Source organism: Tauraco erythrolophus, chromosome 7, assembly GCF_009769465.1.
Source record: "Tauraco erythrolophus isolate bTauEry1 chromosome 7, bTauEry1.pri, whole genome shotgun sequence".
NCBI classification, from domain to species: domain Eukaryota; kingdom Metazoa; phylum Chordata; class Aves; order Musophagiformes; family Musophagidae; genus Tauraco; species Tauraco erythrolophus.
In genome coordinates, this window is record NC_141471.1 from 20,508,498 (window position 1) to 20,525,919 (window position 17,422).

The following is a 17,422-nucleotide window of genomic DNA, read 5'->3' on the forward strand; positions in this document are numbered from 1 at the left end:
TGGCTGCTGGTTTGCCCACCCCCATGGAGCTGCCCTGCTCTTGCTCCTCCCTAAGGATCTGACCACCTTGCTGAATGATCAGCCGGTGTACAAAGCAGGATGATCTACAGCTGGCAGGCCAGTTTGTATGATTTAGAAGTTGACGGATGACTTATTGTAAACGTACAGGAGATGCACGCTCTGTGTTATTTGTGTATGTTGACCCTGAACAGTGAGTGCAGTTGTCGTTAAGGTTCCTCATTAGAAGAGGAAAGTGTACGCTGTGTACAATGCTTCTGTGTTGGGCCCATGTGTCTTTGCAGTGTGTTGTCTATCACTGACCAGATCCTCAGTGGCCGCAGAGGCAGTTAAGAAACATTTCAGATTTTTTTGCTGTGGGTATGAATGGAGGAGTGTAGTTTATCATTGCGTAACGCTTCTGCAGGAGGCCAAGTTATCAGTATTTGCTGTACGCTGGCTGAATGGAACCACTCTGCCGACAGACTGGAGCTAGGTCAGGAGCCGATGGCAAAGTCCTCCCTCAGAGAGTCCTTCTTGCTCCTAGAGGCCTCTTTATGGGGAGGGGAACTGGAAACTTTGAGTAAATATTACAAAAACTGCACAAAATAACGATGTGTACGATTAGTTAGATAAAGATTAGGACGATGGTAGGTTTCGTTTATCAGAGGACTTGGCGATGAGTGTGAGGGTGGGCAACGGGGTGGATCGGCTGGGGACAAGAACGACCTTCAGCCCCGGGTGGGCGCCGAGGTGGGGCTGGTTCGTCTCCAAACGCCCCCTTCTCCTTCGCGAGGGGAGTGGGGGCGGCCTCCCTCTTCCCGGCCCTCCCTCACACCCTCCTCTCCCGCCTCTCCTCCCGCCCTCGCCCTTAGCGCCGTTTCTCCGCTCGCCCCCGCCGAGGGCCGGATCAAGCCGCTGTCCGGGCGCCCGCTTCCCGACGGAGGCGGCGCAGGCGCGCGCCCGCGGGGGGGCATGCGCAGTGGGGCGGCAGAAACCGAAACTCCGCCGCCGTTCCCGCGCCGGCTGCGGGGGCGGGGCGGGGCGCGGCGGCGCGGTGCGTGGCGGGCGGTGGCTCCCCCGCGGGGGCGGGGCCGCGGCGCGCGAGCGGGGCCATTTCAGCGCGCGGCACCGGCGGCCAGGCCGGGATGCGCGCGGCATCCCGCGGCTGCCAGCCCGTAGCCGGCCGCCTGCCCGCGGGGCCGGGACGCTGACTCGCCCGTTCCGTTCTCGCCTGCCTGCCCTCCCTCCTGCCGGTTCTTCCCCCCCTCCATCCGCCGCCGGCTGCGCCATGGCGGCCCCCAGCAGCATCGTGCCCGTCATGGCGAGTAAAACCAAGACGAAGAAAAAGCACTTCGTGGCGCAAAAAGTGAAGTTGTTCCGGGCTAGCGACCCGCTGCTCAGCGTCCTCATGTGGGGGGTCAACCACTCGGTAAGCGCCGCGCCTGGCTCCGCTGACCGGCCGCCCCACCGGGGCGCCGCCCCCCGGGGGCGGCGGGGAGGTGGGGGTGGCGGTGGCGATGGGGGGGGAACGGACGGGACCGGGGAGGCACGTGCCGCCGGGAGCCGCCCGCCGCTCGTCGCCCTCCGCCCCGGCGGGGGGCTGGGAGCGCGTTACCGAGCTCGGTAAGTGCGGGCGGGGGGCGCCGGGGGAGGCTGCGGTGTCCTGCGGGGGCGGTGCGCGCCCGGCTGCCCGGGAGGCGCGGGGCTGCCGGCGGCCGCGGGGTGCCTGCGGTAGCCTGTGTCCTATCGATCCGTGGTTCTCCTCGTGAAACAGCGCCCGGGTGGTGCCCGTACCGGGAGGGGAGCCGGAGCCGCTCCGCTCCTGCCGCCACCCGCGAGCCGGCGTTGCGTAAATGTACTGCGGTTAAAAAAAAAAAATAGTAATACTCAGTTGTTAGCGTTTAACCGGCGAAGTTTTTACCGTCTTCCGTGCAGTTTGCTTAAGCAAGTGTCTCTTGAGGGTTTTGTGCGCTTGGGGGAGGGGAGGAGGGCCGGTTTTTGATGTGGTAAAGCAGCAGAATTGCAACGTTTGCGGAGTGCTATATCACCCTGCGGATGACGGGCTGCTCGGTCTTCAAAAGAGTCTCTGTGCCGGGTGCGGTAACGTTGAACTCCTGCCGTTAGGCGTTAAAATTACGAGCCTGGTAAAGATGTCACATGGTTTGGGCATTATGGGGCTCAAGTCGCAGCTTTACATCTTTAAATAGCTGCCATGGCAGGTTAAAAGTGTAGAGCCCAAAGATCGCTTAAAATCAGGTATCAGGGCAGTCAAGCCAAAGCCAACTTCTCTTTTCTTGGTGGTGCAAAGTCTGCGTGTCCGAGCGTTGGGTTTACATGGGTTACTTCTGGTTTCTAATAAAGAGCTTGTACGAATAGCTGTCAATGTGCAATTTAAGGTTAGACTACAAATTTTGTAACAGTGTCGTTAAACAGGCACAGCAGCCCATAGTGTTAACTCGGGGCTTCTTTTGTTCAGTACCCATCCAAATCCAGTGAGGTTTTTTCCTTTGTGTACACTTTGGTAGTTTTTTGCCCAAAGCCTGGAGACTGAGCATCAAGGCTAACCACTGTTGGTCTGTGTTAAACAGGATGGTTCCTGAAGCGATGGTCTGGGGGAAATGCTTCAACTGTACATACCGATATGGTATGGATGACAGAGGAGAAGCTCTAGTGAGGTTAAATAATCTGCTTAAGATAGCCCTGTGAGCTGGTGGGAAATGGTGACAAAGGGTTTCAAGTTTTCTGTAGGTCAGTTGTAAGCAGCGACGTCCTATGTCCTGAACCCATGAGAAGCTAGATACTTATCTAAAAAGCAAAAAGATCTCTAATTGTGGAAGTGCATGGTATCCTGTTTTCCAGAAATAGGCTTAAATACACAAGTTTCTCTTGCTTCTTCTTTAGTGACTAGCATTATTCATAGAAAAATTCCCAAACGGGCCTCTTTAATGAAAGAAGGCAAGCTGGTAATTATAGGGTGAGAGACTTCTACTGAATGGCAGCGTGCTAGCTATCGGCCGTCTCCCTGGGGAAGAGATGGAGGAGATCTCTGACGAGAACTGAGATCTTCCTGTTGCAACAGCTCGTTGCTATGTGTGTTCATACTGGAAATACCGCTGCTTTCGGAGGAAAGACCTCTCTGGTGCAGTGCAAATAACAAAGTACATAGTGATAAACACAACACTGTACATGACTCCTGTGATCATGTGCTACTGTGGTGTATGTAGCTGTTCTTGTTAGAAAATGTAATGAAGCATACTGGTTTGTGCCTGTAAAACTAAAAATCGTAAACTAAAATCCTTTCACAAGGGGAGTCAAAGAGCAAGCTCAGCAATACAGTAGGCTCAGAGAAATGCAGCTTCATGTTCATATAAAGACGATGGTTGTAGGCGTGAGCGTCCACTGAGTGTTCTGCAGATATTCTTCCATTGCTTTACCCTGCTGCAAGGTGTAATTGTGAATAATGCTTTGGGCTCAATGGAAGCAAGATCCCTCTGAAAGCATGAAAAAAAAAAATTTACTGTGTCCAAATCTAAACATTTGTGTTCTTGTCTAAGGAGAGTGTTGAAGTGTTGCGGGCTCTTCTGTTAGATGCTTACCCTGTCAGTTTGATGTGGCACTGTCCAGCAAATCAAAATAAGTGTTCAATGTGGTTGGACTTTGTTATTGCAAGTAAGAATTTCTCACAGGAGAAATACAAATTACATGCATGGATTCATTAAGAACTGGAATTAAGGATCTTTAAGTTTCTTAGCAGAATAAACAGAAATACATAAGAAAAGGTTAAACTAGGAAATGAGCATAGATCATAGTTCATGATGATAGTAACTGAATAAACTTAGAACATAGTAGTAATCTGAAGAGCCATATTTAAGACTGCTTCCAGTGTGATGCGTATCAATCAACAAGACAATGGCAGTCTCTGAGTCTCACTGTCTTGGGAGATAAGTATGTGTTGAAATGGTGAAGCTGAGATGCAGTTCTTGTATTTCTGACAGGATGTGGCATGTATTGGAAGGAAGCACTTGCTGAAGATAAAGGGAAAAAACAAATTTTTCTGCAGGCTTTTTAACTTTTTGATCTTAGGGCCAAAATACCACTCTACTTGATAGTTGAGTTTGGAGGATTTTCAGATTTCAAATAGAATATGTAAAGAAGCTCCACCTAACGAAGAAGTTACCATAACTGTTCTCTTAACTCTCGGGTCCTAGGAGGAAATGTGGCTCTAGAAATTGGTGTCACATATCAGTCAGGCTTACAGCAAAGGTGTGAGTTCTTAATGGGGGGAAAAAATCTGCAGGGAGGTGTCTGTTACACAAGGTTCTTGTAAATTACCCCCTCAGCCAAAAAGCTGTAAGAAGATTGCTTTAGTGGTCTCAGTTGTTTATGTGGAAGTAGAGAGTTATCTAATGCAAAATCCTGCTTGGTACTGCAGTCAAACTCAGTATTAACTTAGAAGGACATGTGAGGGGAAAAGATGTAAATGTTACCTAAATATCTTAAAACCCAAGAAAATACGTGCTCACATTCAGAGCTGTAAATTCATTTCTTGATATGCTGAAATACACTCTTGAATGGAACTTTCTTCTAAGTGAAAGGGAAAGCAACTGTGTCCCATTTTGTAGATGAGATTATAATACTGATGACTTGTAGCAGCAAAGACTTAATTGTTGTGCCCTTGGATCTTGCAGGCATCTGCATCATTAAGAGTTGATCTTATCTCGGTCTTTTGACCTGTGTCAAAGATAATCTGGCTGTGCTACTGAAACAAATACTTAAACTCGGCGGTTAGTATGACTTAAAGCTATATTTTTAGCTAGTTAACATAATTGTAATAATATTTCGTTTACAACTGATGTGGCAAATAACACCCTTGTTCTTACCTCCATATTGTCACTGCTCTTGGATTTCTAATAACTGGGGGAAGGAGGCGGGGAAAAGAAGGTGGCATGTAACTTTTTGTCTAATACTTCTGGAAGTAATTCTTCCTTCCTTGTTTTCTGTGCCAAAAATGAGAGCTAGGCATTCTGTGTTTTCTGCAGCCTATGATCATCATCCCAGGCACAATGATGGTGAGTCTGCTCTTGCTCGTGTTGGTTGTCTGCTTCCTGTTAGAAGCTTGTTAGGAAAGCCTGGAATTTATAGGGAACTAGGCTTAGGTCCTTCAAAACAAATCACCCACAAAGATGGAAGAAAATTAGTAGAAGTGGGTTTTTTGTAAGTAATTTTGAGGTAAAGAATGGGCTGCTGAAGACCTCACCTACTGTGTCAACCATTAAATTGAATATATTTAGGAGAGAAGAATGATGTCTTGAGTTATTGAGCATACTGTACAAGTTAAAAAAAAAAACGAACAAACAATAAGACAAACACTAGAAAAGGCAACCAAAACCAAACAACACGCCCCCTGCCCCCAGAATCTGTAATCGCCATCTGTTTCTTGGATGATTACAAGTCGATCTAAAAATTTAGCTGCGTCTGACTTCTCAATGGCACTTGCTGCCTAATAAGCAAGTGGAACAATAAGAATACATGGATCATATGACTTTTTTTTTTTCTTCCCAGCATATTACAGAGCACATCAGAGAGTACTTTTTGTGGGTGAAGAATTCAGCAGATAAACGCCATGACCTTCCTCAGCTGTTCACATGAGGCACTGTGAGCCTGATGCTACTGTTGCACTCTGGGCCGTAATCTGGCTTGATCTGTTTAATGAAAGTGGAACAACACCAGGACAGAATAATAAAAGGGGCGAAAGCCATGGGACTCCTGTCCGCCAATGTAACTCCTAGATTTATTCACCGTTACAGTTAGAAGTGGGGAGGGAAAAAAAAGACAAGTAAATGCATCTTTCCCCCTTGTACCTAGGATATATTGGATCACATTAGGAAAGTTGTGTTTCTGTACAGAAAGCCATAAAATGTCTGTTCTGGTCAGTTTTCAGTTTGCGTTTGTTTTTTTTTTTTCCTTAGCTAGCATACTTGTCTTTTCTGTTACAAACTTTTATCCAGACAAATACACAAATAGCTCACTTACTCATGCCTGTCCTTATGTTTATGTTTTAACATGGCACTGGAGAGCTTGTTAGCTCAATATGTACCCTGTCAGTTTGTGGCATAAATCAAGTTCCTTAAACTGACTTACCTAGCCTCTCTCCTAAGAACTTCCTATCATAAAACATTATATGTTTAGGAGAATGACACTGAGAAGAGCTTATCAACTGGATAATTAGAAAGATGAAGCCTAAAATAATTAAAAGCTAGGTTATGCCTTCTGGAATAAAAACTACTGACTTATCTTTGTGATCGGTTTCCTTTAAAGAGGAGGGAGAAAATCCACGAAAACAAACGCACAGTGATTGCTACTAGCAATGTATCTTCATACATTATGGGAGTTGGTAACTTCTGGGTCCATATTTTTAGTGTACTCTTAAATGATGATTAGATTAGTGAAACCCTGAGGATATGGAACTATAATGTTGACTCATGGCATCGGCTGTCAGTGCAACAGGTTGGTTGGAAACTGTCTTGAGATGGGGGGGGGGGGGGGGGAAGAGGGGAGGTACTCATCAGTTGTGTTATCAGCCATGTTGCTAATATTTGTATTTAATGCAGAACATTGCTACTGCAGTTGTGCTCTAAGTGGATTTTCAAAATGATTGAGACAAAGTAAAACTAAAGTTACTGATTTTAGAGTTAACTCCAGATTTGTAACAACAAACCTTATTAATTGTTTAGTGGAGGTGGTGGTAGACTGCATGGGAGAAGGCTCTTTCTAAGAAGCAGGAAGAAACAACATATTAAAACACATTGATTACAGCAGAGCAGATAATAAAGCAATTAAAACCTTTAAAATAAAGTCAACTGGGCAGTCAGCCCAGCTGTTTGTATATAGAAGGAAGTAGAACAGGAAGAGCTATTTATTGAAAACTTGTATTTTTTTGGGTGTCAAGCACTGTGTACTGCAGGAATTAATTTGATACTGCTTTTGCAACTGAGCGTGTGCAAGTAAAAATACAAATTGTAAATACTTGTTACAGTTAGGTTAAAGGTAGCAAACATTCTTGCATGAAATACAAATGGGAGTGGTGTTTCATGTCCTTCCCTGAACTATTGAAAGGGACGCATACAATAGCTTCTATTAGGGATGAAACAGGGAAAAAGCATTGAAAAGAGCTCTGACAGCAGTTTCAAAGCTACTTTCTGTAGTTTCTTTGGCTCTACAAGATAAGGTGCTGCAAAGACTAGGGGAGTTTTGCCTATAGGTAGTTGAAAATGAATTTCATTAACCACAGTGGGGAGGGCTGGACAATGTTCAGTGGAGCAAACAGGCAGCACAAATTTGTTTGCTGACTCAATTTAATAATCTTATTGGAGTGTCCTGCACCAGATACCTTAAAGAGTCTCTAGGGGGTTATTTTTTAATTCCTTGCTCATTAAAGCAGACACTTGCATTATGCCCATTGGCTAGAGCCTGGTAGATGTTTATTTTCCTCCTGTAGTTTCAGGGTGACAAACTTTGTTTAATATAACTGACTCACCCCATTATACAGTTCCTGTTTTCTGCTCTTCCTTGAAAAGATCTTGTGCCGTGGGGTTCCATAGGCTAGTGGTACGTTACGCAACTTCATGACAACTTGAGTAAGGTGAAACTACCTATTATTTACAGATCTTCAGTGTAATCTTGCCAGAGCTAAGCGCTCAGAGTTGTAGTCATGTTGGCTTACAGGTATCTTGACTTGTTGAAAGGTTAGTCATCTTTGTTGTTGAACTATGAGGTTTTAAAGGCTTGAAAGAAGTGCACATTCATCTACGTTTTCTCCTGATTTTTAAGTGATTATGACTGCTCTTGTGGAATCCAGTATGAATTCATTATTTTATGTTTACTCCCAAGGCCTATTTCCATGATTTTTCTGCTTTTTATGCTTGATGCTTACTATTTAGATGTCTAACAAAAGTCCTGATTTCTCTTCCTCATTTTCCCTGTTGGTAAAGCACATGTTTGCACTTATAAAAATAGCTGAAGCAGTCTAAGAAATTGTTGCCTCGGCTGTGGGATGGTAGTGACAAACCTTGTTCGTTTTCATGGTCTGCATCCTGGTATGTGGTGAAATGGGTTAGCTTTGAATTGTTGAGATAGTAACTTCTTGCATGTGGTTTGCTATGCGAACATCTGTCTTATGATCTTCCTATGGAGCCTGGGCTGTTCTATAATAAGTTAATTAGTTTTGTGTGGAGAGATTGCTTAATAAGGGTGTTGTGAAAATTGTTTGAAGTAGCTGAATGCTGTAGTGATGGATGTCACAAACTGAAAAGAAAACATTAGCTTTATCTTCAAAAAGCAAGTTGAATAGTTTGCAGTAGAAATGCTTAATGGCCATATACCTTTTAGAGTACTTATTTTTCATCAGGCTTGGTGAACAGCTACCTTGTGTATTGAGGCAAGGTAATTAGTCTAATCCAGCTCTTTTGTGTGCATTGTAAGTTCCCAAGGCAACCTTAATATTCTTAACGCAGCTGCAAGTATACGTGTGATCCTTTTAGATTGTGAGACAAAACTGAAAAAATCACATTCCCTTATGTGGCATTATTATAAGGCCTATGGAGCTCCTTAGTGAGGCTGAGACTTTCAGAACCACCGTACAGCTGCTTAAGTTAACTGGTTTAATCTTTCACTTTTCTCAGTCATATGCTGCCTCACCTCCCAACTCTGCTGTTTCTGTGTTTGCATTTTATCAATCAAGTCTCTGCCATTCCAGTCTTCCTGGTCAACAAGTTCAGCCCTTATCAGTAACGACTCAGCTCCAAAGTAATAATCCAGGAAAAATAATACATTTTGAGGAGTTTTTAGATGGTACATAATTCACTGAAGTTCACTGTTCAACCATGCAAACAGCTGTGCCAGCACAAAGAGCATGGAGGTGATGCAAAAGCAGAAAAGATGAGGCAAAACAACTTCTTTGTAAGGAAGTACTGGTTTAAGCTAGTGTAAGGTTAGTCAAACCACAGCCTCCATAATACCGAAGCCAGCTAACACTGGGGCTGCTGGACTTGTTTCCACTCTCTTTGTCACTGTTCTGATCCTGTGTGAAGTTCATTTGGGGAGATGCACTAGAGGAAAAACTGATGCAGAAGAGTGAATAAAGCAGGGGTTTATGCCACAACAGGCCATATCCTTAAGTGTCAGTTCCAGCTTAAAAGAGGAGCTGCACACACACTGCAGGGAGAGTGGAGGGGAGAGACTGGTGTACTTTGAGGTGAGTTTTTATAGTTCTTGGGGTGGTTGGAGAGACCTGGATAGCTCTGATGTGTACTCTTTGACTGACCAGTGATCTATCTACAGCTTAATTTCCTATTTGGTAGCCTGGGGTTAAACTGTTGCCAATAGTAAAAAACCAAAACAAACAAACAAAAAAACCCCAAACCAACCAAACAAAAAACACCTCAAAAAAACCCACTTGAGTAGAGAGTTCTCTCTGGATCCTGCACTTTCAACATGGAGACCCATCTCAACTCCTTTAACCTTTTGAAGTAGTTATGTATTTTGTAAGAGACAGAACTGTCTATATTGTGCCGGTTGGTTTCTGGTCATCTCTTCAGTCTTGTTTTTTGGAACATGTTGAACCATCTAACCTCATAATTTGCCTATGTAGGTAGAGAGTAAACGTCTTCGGATAAGTTGTAATGGTATCCTAGGGGCTGAAATTTTTGAAGTTGCTTTTAGAGGTAAACTTCAGCATTTGGAGGACTTGCTAAACAATACTAATTCTTGAGAATCCTACCTTGAATGTTGTCTTGTAGGATACCAAGCCTGTGGCTGTAGCAGTCACTAACTTTTTTTTGGAAAAGGGAGGGAGTAAAATGTCTAACTTAGCCTAAGACCGGTCAAAAGAAACCAGTTTAACAATTTTATTATACTGAACTGACACTGAGCAATATTTGATTAGCTTGTGGTGTGTAACCTCAATAATTCTGTTATTAAACTAATAGTTCTGATATAATGCCATTTGCCTGTGGCATGTCCTGTTGCAAAATAGACTTAAAGCTGTTTCGCAGAGTTTAGTTCTGCTTTTATCATGTTGTCCAGTGTTTTGTAGACCCTTGCGAGATCATTTACGTACCAAAACCATTTTTGTTGCAGCTGGTTCTGATGTCATGGTGTTGCTGGTTGTGTTTCTGTTTGTTCAATGTACTCGTTTTCTCTCTCAACCTTGTAAGTTCTCTGTACTTAGAGTATTTACTGGTGTTATGGTGTGGTGTGGCCCTCATCATGGGTTGGGTTCTGGGTGTTCAAACTGAAATCTTTCTGTAAGAGCTCAGAGAAATACTCTAAGTCTGGGCCTGTGCAGTGTGCAAATCTGATGTATTATGGTTGCCTGGAGCTGAGCGATAATCGGAAGATGGCATGAAAGTAAGGCTGCTAATCTGTGAGCTTCCTGCTTAAGTCTCTCTAACTTTCTGTATTTTAATCTAAATCTAGGATCTGGTCAGGAAAACCAAATTGCAAAATACCAAGAATTCAGAAGGCAGTTGAGTGAGGAACAGGATATCTATTTTCATTTTAGATTTTGAAATTATCCTGATACTGCTTTTTGCCTTTTTAAATAAAGGCCTAATGGTAGACAAGGTTACTTTTGGCTTCTCTGTAATTCTGAGAACAGTGGCACAAACACTTGTGTTCAGGGTAGGAGTTCTAAAATTCGTGCTTCTTTAATTGGGTATTCCTTTTTAATGAAGTATTGTATGATTTTTCTTTTGCAAATGATGAAAACAGTCACCAAGATGCTGTTCGGGTAGATCTCTCATCTCTGGAGCTTGTACTTATCATGTACTTTTCTGTTGTTAGGGGTTTTCTGTACCTTTTTAATTCTGAAATAAAAACAATGTGATCTCCTCCAGGCTTACTGAAACAGCCTATATAAAGATACACAATTCCAGTTTTAAAGATGGTGTGCGAATCAGTTCTTGATTTGTGAAGTACATATCTGAGACAGCTTAGTCCAAGTAGTGATAATATTTAAAGGCTTATACTTGAAATAGAATTATTTTTACAGTAAAGTCGTGAAGAGGAAGTTCTTATCGACACATTCGGTCTCAGTTGGCTATTCAAAAGAGCTGATTGTCTTTCTGGGAAAGATAGCAGTCTCAAACAAGCTGACTTCACTGGAAAGCCCATACGCAACCTCCCCCTCCTCAGCCACCACGAACTTGCAGTTGGGGGACCCAGAAATGACTCACTGGAGCTGAAATGCAGTGTCGGATGCGCGGCAAGGTGCTGCAGCTCAGTACCACCTCCTCGTGCAGCAGCTTTGGGATTCCCTGCTGCTCTGGGCATTTTCCTTCCTCTGGTGATGATAAAGGTAGCAGATGAGGAACGAAGCGATATTTTCTGACATAATTTTTCTTTTGGGTCTTGAGCAGAATCATCAGGTTAGTGTGTTTCAGTGTGACTCGTGCTTCACTTGCAATCTGTGACATGTAAACCAGCCTTCTCCTGTATTTGTGCAATGGACAGGACCAAACAAACAAAAGCTTTCTGGATATTCCCCTAGTCTACAGAAGATGAGTAGTAAAACTAATTCACAGAAACAAAGTCTTAGTGCTTGTTAATGAACACATGTACCTGCTTGCAGGCAAAAACCTCTGCTACAACTGTTTTCAGAACCTCTTGCCCATTTCTGTGGATGCAGGGAGTTCCTGATATATAGCACTTTCTCCAGCTGTTGTTTTGGGCTTCTGCTGATACAACAATGCTGCTTTGTCTTTCCTACCTACAGCTGCAGGCGGTTATAGCTGGTTGTTTCATTTGAGTGAGTGATGTCCTTGAGGCTGTTTGTTCAGAGAAGTTAGTAGGGTTCAGATGTCTCTGGGCTTCTGGAATCCTGCACTCCTCATCCCTCCTCATCTCGTTCTGTTGCAGCACGTCAAAGCAAAACAGTATTGAAGTCTTGAGCATCTTAAATCTTACTAGTGCTCTACACCTTTTTCTTGGTTGGAGTAGGGTGGATTTTTTCCCTTTTCCACCACATCCCAATACTACTTTTCAGGGTTTCCTGTGTCCATCCCCCTCTCCCCCTCCTTGCACTGTAAAGTAATTATCTGAGGTTGATAGTGGTGTGTTTTGTTTACTTTTCAAGCTAATTACCCCTCAGACATTATGTTGTACTTGCTGAATCTTTCAGAGAAGGTATATTGCAGGTTTCTCCTTGGAAAGTGTCATTTGGTAGGATATATTTTAATATTCATATCTTGTTGAGGAAATCTCCCAGGCTTTCATATTTAAGTCATCTACTTTTCCATTTTCCTGTGAATGACTTCCTGAGGTTTTCTGGTTGAGCATGACTTGCTTCACAATTAAAGGCTGAGCATCTGAGAATTTACTGGAAGAGCCTGAAAGATGAAGAAGGTCCCTTGGGATGTGAATGGCAGTGACTCTTTTACAATGGGCTTGTTCATGCTAACTAATCTGGAGTGATGTGCCTGAGGTCTTGTCCACACAGTTATAAATGCCCTTCAAAATGCAGAAACTCTTCTTTCCTGAAAAGCCACATTTCTAACCATTCTGCAATAGAATGTATGTAATGACTGGTAGTTGGAGGGTGTCCTTGTGCTGACGAAGTGGCTAAGCCAGGCTTGTTACTTGGCATGTAAAAATGGTCGTTTATCTACTTGTCTTAAGAGTTACTAGGGGCAGGAAAACATTCTTCTTGTTTGGCATTGTCACAGGATACTGTACTATTCTTGTGGCAGCATAACGCTGAACAAAATTTCAGAAATTAACTTCATTAAGAACAGAGGGAGTCAAGGGATATAGAAACATGGCTAACTGGCAGACACTAATTCAGTCACTTAAGTAGCTGTTGGTATGTGTGTGTGTTTACCTGAAAAGCAAGGCTAAAAATAATCCTAAAACTACTTCAAAAAAAAACAACCACCACAACTTTTAATTGTGAGATTTAAGGGAGCCTGTGTTACTTTGTTTACAAAGTGGAATTAAAATGTAATGGTTTAAATCAGTGTGTTACTTCATACCAGCTGAGTACAAGGATGTCTCTGCCCTGGGCTGACTCAACTACAGAAAGTAACACCTTAACTTGAAGTAGCCTGCTTGCTTTTATTTGTCGTGTCATGGAACGCCTTTCTGAACTGAAGACATCAACCAGGAGATTTGTCACATATAAGCACATAACTGATATATCAGGGTTGCTTATTCTTCAGTGAAACTCATTCTGACCAGTATTAGCTTCTTGTTAAGCAAAAACCTGGATCATCTGTGTCTTGCTGATAGACTCTTGACATATAGCCTGTTCCTCAAAAAAAAGGGTGAAGGGAGGAGATTTGAAGTGTTCTGTGAATGTTGGACTTACTGATCAAACTCTTTGAAAAGAGTTAACTTGGGTGACTGATTTCCGACATGGCAAGCACTGTTGTCATGGTTGAACTGCAGCTGGCAGCTAAGCCCCACAGCTGCTCGCTCACTCTCCCCTGGTGGGATGGAGGAGAGAATCAGAAGAGTAAATGTGAGAAAACTCATGGACTGAGATAAAGATAGTTTAAGTAAAGCAAAACAAGGAACTCCTTCACTACTTCCCATTGTCAGGGACATGTTCAGCCATCTCCAGGAAAGCAGGGCTCCATCACATGTAATGGTGACTTGGGAAGACAAACACCATCACTCTGAACGTCTTCCTCTTCCTTCCCTCAGCTTTACATGCTGAGCATGACATCATATGGTGTGGGATATCCCTTTGGTCAGTTGGGGTCAGCTGTCCCAGCTGTGTCCTCTCCCAGCTTCTTGTGCAGCCCCGGCCTACTTGCTGGTGGGGTGGAATGAGAAGCAGAAGACGCCTTAACTGTATAAACACTGGTCAGCAATAATGAGAACATCCCTGTATTATCAAACTGTCATCTTCACAAATCAAAAACGTAGCCTGGTACTAACTACTGTAAAGAAAATTACCCTATCCCAGCCAAAACCAGCACAACTGTTTATATTTAAAAAATAAAAACCCTAGGCCCTTTCTTAAAGAAAGAACATAGATTTGGTTGTGTAAAGTTCTCAAGATGGAAGTTGTATAGCTGCTTATCAAGACAAGTGTTTCTACTGCAAAGGCTTCCCTGCTTTTCTTCACCTGTTACTGAAAACTGACTCAAATAGTGGTGCAAGCTGGTGTGGGTCACTTGGATGATGAAATTTAATATTATGCCTTCAAGTAGGTGGAAGAAGCAACAGAGGGCTGAGATAGTAAAGCATGATCCTTGAGCTGTGTGTTGTCCACTGCTTACCATTGCTTTCCTAGCTGGTAAGTTTGAGCTCAGAATTGGTTTGTTGGATTAATGCTAGCTATGTTTTGTGCCATTTTTCCCCTTATTTGATAGGCTAAGGAATTGAATGTATAATAAGTTTTTCATAGAAGTTATCGTTGTGTGTCACCTCCCCCACCATGTAGCTCTGCTGAGGAATGCAAATAAGCAGCTTCCTAGATACCAATGTCTTTGATTCCGATGCACCCCACTTTTTCCACACCAGACTTCAGTATGGGCTAATAATTGTCTGGGCAGTCATGTTTTTTCCTCTCCTCACATGCTTGATGTGTGAAAGATTTTCAAATATAATTTCTGTTGATTGTAATTGTATGGGGTACTTAGTTTATGAAAATGATCTCTTGATTGTTCAAATGTGTTTAGTCCAGGAATGTTAAACCTTGTTAGAGCATTGTTGTTGATGATGCAGTTGTGTCGTACAGTACTCTCTCTACAATTTGTGCCAGACTTCTTAACCACTCTTTGAAAAACATGCATATGTCTAGCAAAATTAACTTCCAGTTAGTTTTAGCCAAGTTTTCAGATATATCTAATGGCTTAGAGCTTGAGGTAGGGTGAACAAAAGAGTTCAGTCCCACCTTCTGCGTTTGATGTTGTTTGGGATTGCTTTGCCGTAACAGCTCTTCCAAACTGAGGCTTCAGAGAAGGTTTTTTCAACAAGCCTGACAAACCAGGAATGAAAACACTCAGCTTTTAGGCTCCTTAAACATAAAATAAACAGTGTGTGGTGAGTCACAGCACTGCTGCTGCATAACTGAGGAGAGCTTGCAATTTTTCTAATATTTTAGGGTTTTGCTTAGAAAAAGACTAGTCAATAGATTGGTATTGTTGAATTTTACTTTATCTTCCAGGACAGAACAGCTGATTTTCTGCCTAATTAACCTATGGCTTTGAGAAGTGTTTTCTAAAGCCCTGAGATCCTGTGCATTTACATATATTTGCATACATAATGGCAAGGAGGAAAGTGCTCTGGAGGATCTGACTTGGGCTTCTGGTGAAGTTGGCAGGATTCGCTGTTGCTGTACTTACCTGTTTCACAGCTCCCTCTGCAGCTACCTTGGGAAGGGGTATTAAATGAAACGGTGATAGAAATGCAGGCAAACAAGTCCAGCATAGAGCTTTGCTTCTGGGCTAGTTACACTGGCCTGGGTTACAGGCAGTGATTTCTGCTCCTAAAAGCATACAAGGTGACTGATGGGATAGAGGTGCTTATCATGTGGATGTCTAAAGTTTTGGAAAGATAATTGCCACCAAAAATTCGAATGAAACAAAAAATAGTGCAAGATTGCTTCAAAGCTGAGTTAAGCTAATGACCAATGGAAACTCTCCCCAACATCGTTAATCATCTTTAACTATTCAGGCTATGGCAGTAGAATAGTTGCATTGGTTCATTGGAAATATAGAATATTTCCTGTGTGAATATAAACATCTCTTACATAAGTGATGTTTTCCATGTCACTTAGCTCCAACACAATGAAACTGAACACATTTAATTAATCTTGTTAACTTTCCATAGTGATGTACTGATGAACTATTTTAATTATTTATTAGCTCTTTTTGCTCTTTTCCCCCCCTTCAAGGGGTACTTAAGGTCAGGAAGCACGACATAACTAACCTAGAGCAAATAAAGCTGCAATGTAATGACTTCACTTCTGAAGATTTCCAGAGATGTCAAGCCGGTACTGTCCCTCTCTCCATCTGGAAGGGGAAAAGGGTGTATCCTATGACAGAAGGGAATTTTGTTTGGAGGTTTACATGTTTTTCCAGAGGAAAGGCTAAGTCTCAGTGTAAGCCAGCTGTGAACCAGATCCTCTTCTGGGCTGTAGTGGTTTCTCTCCCTGCACAGAGGCTAGTGACTTTGAAGCTTGGAAAGTGTTAATTCTCTTGATGATCAAGAGGAGGAACAATAGAAGAAAAAGTGAAGTCTCTAAGTCAGCTGCTGCTTGAAGTTTTTGCTGGTTTAGGCTTTGCCAACAGACTTATCCTAATAAGCCAGTTGATTCTTGAGCTTGTTGTCCTCTAGCAACAGACACCAAATTCTGTCTTATCAGGTCTCTTCTGGTTAGCTTCACCCCTCTTAACCTTTAATCAGTATTGCACTTTCTATGTCATGAAAAGAAGCCGTAAAACTTGACTCTGATATTGCCAGTTTAAATACCAGCCTTTTAGCGGAAATGTTTGAGGTGTGTTTGCAGTAAATGCTAGCCAGCTAAAGTGTAAAGGAAATAAAAGTGTAGTCTCCATATGAGATTTAAAAAAACAAACAGACAAACTCCAAACCCAACACTTTAGAATATAGATTGTCCATATCCATGGTAGCTTTTGGGGATCTTGGAAATGCTTCTGTTTGTCCTAGTGAGAGACTGACACCAAATCTAAGTCTATTGCTGAACCTAAAAATGAGTGTATTAGGCCTAATCCATCTTAGTATTCATTCTGTCTTTAATGCTGTGGGTTTTTGCAGTAAGTGGTAAAGAAATATCAGCAAACTGTTCTCCTGCATCTTTGTTAAGAAATGGGAAAACTATTGTACTTTTTTTTTGTCGGTTAGTCCTCTGATGAGACTCCTTCCTGGCATTATGTGAGACTATGGAAAGTCGTCTTTACAGAAAAGAAATTGTATCTTAAATCTTTTCCCTGAGGGACAATTTATGTTTACTCAGAATAACAATTTGCTGGCTATGTAATGCTATATTAGCTTGTTTGCATCTACATATCTCTAGTGAATCTGACTATATGCTCCCAGTAGGAGTCTTGGGAGGGATAACTTTAACTTGTGATTCAGTTTTAGATGTAGTTTTGTCCAGCAGCAGGAGTTGTTGGTCTTGGTCCTGTTCTTTCCTTCCTTTTTTCCTCTGTCCTCAGTATTGTACCCTTGGCCAACCTGTTTAACTTACCAATTCAACAGGAAAAATAGCTTTTTAGGGAGAAGGAGATATTTTTAGGAGGTTAAGTAATTGGTTCCTGTGGGATCTGCCAAGTACCCGAGCCAATGCAGAAGGGGTGGGCAGAACTGCCTGGGCAGGGTGCAGGGAGCAGCTGGGCCATCAGTATGTCCCCCTCCTGATGGGAGCAAGCTGTTGAGTTTAGTGTCTTGCATC

The 17,422-nt window shown here is 42.9% G+C and overlaps 1 protein-coding gene across 1 annotated transcript in view; it reads left to right on the forward strand.

The window, feature by feature from the left end:
- The first annotated feature begins 1,224 nt into the window (after positions 1–1,224).
- PIP4K2A (phosphatidylinositol-5-phosphate 4-kinase type 2 alpha) overlaps positions 1,225–17,422 on the forward strand; it is a 118,316-nt gene continuing 102,118 nt past the window's right edge. Inside the window, exon 1 of the mRNA XM_086614328.1 lies at positions 1,225–1,429. Coding sequence (XP_086470454.1) covers positions 1,289–1,429 — 141 coding nt within the window. The 5' untranslated portion in view covers positions 1,225–1,288. The remainder of the gene's footprint in view (positions 1,430–17,422) is intronic.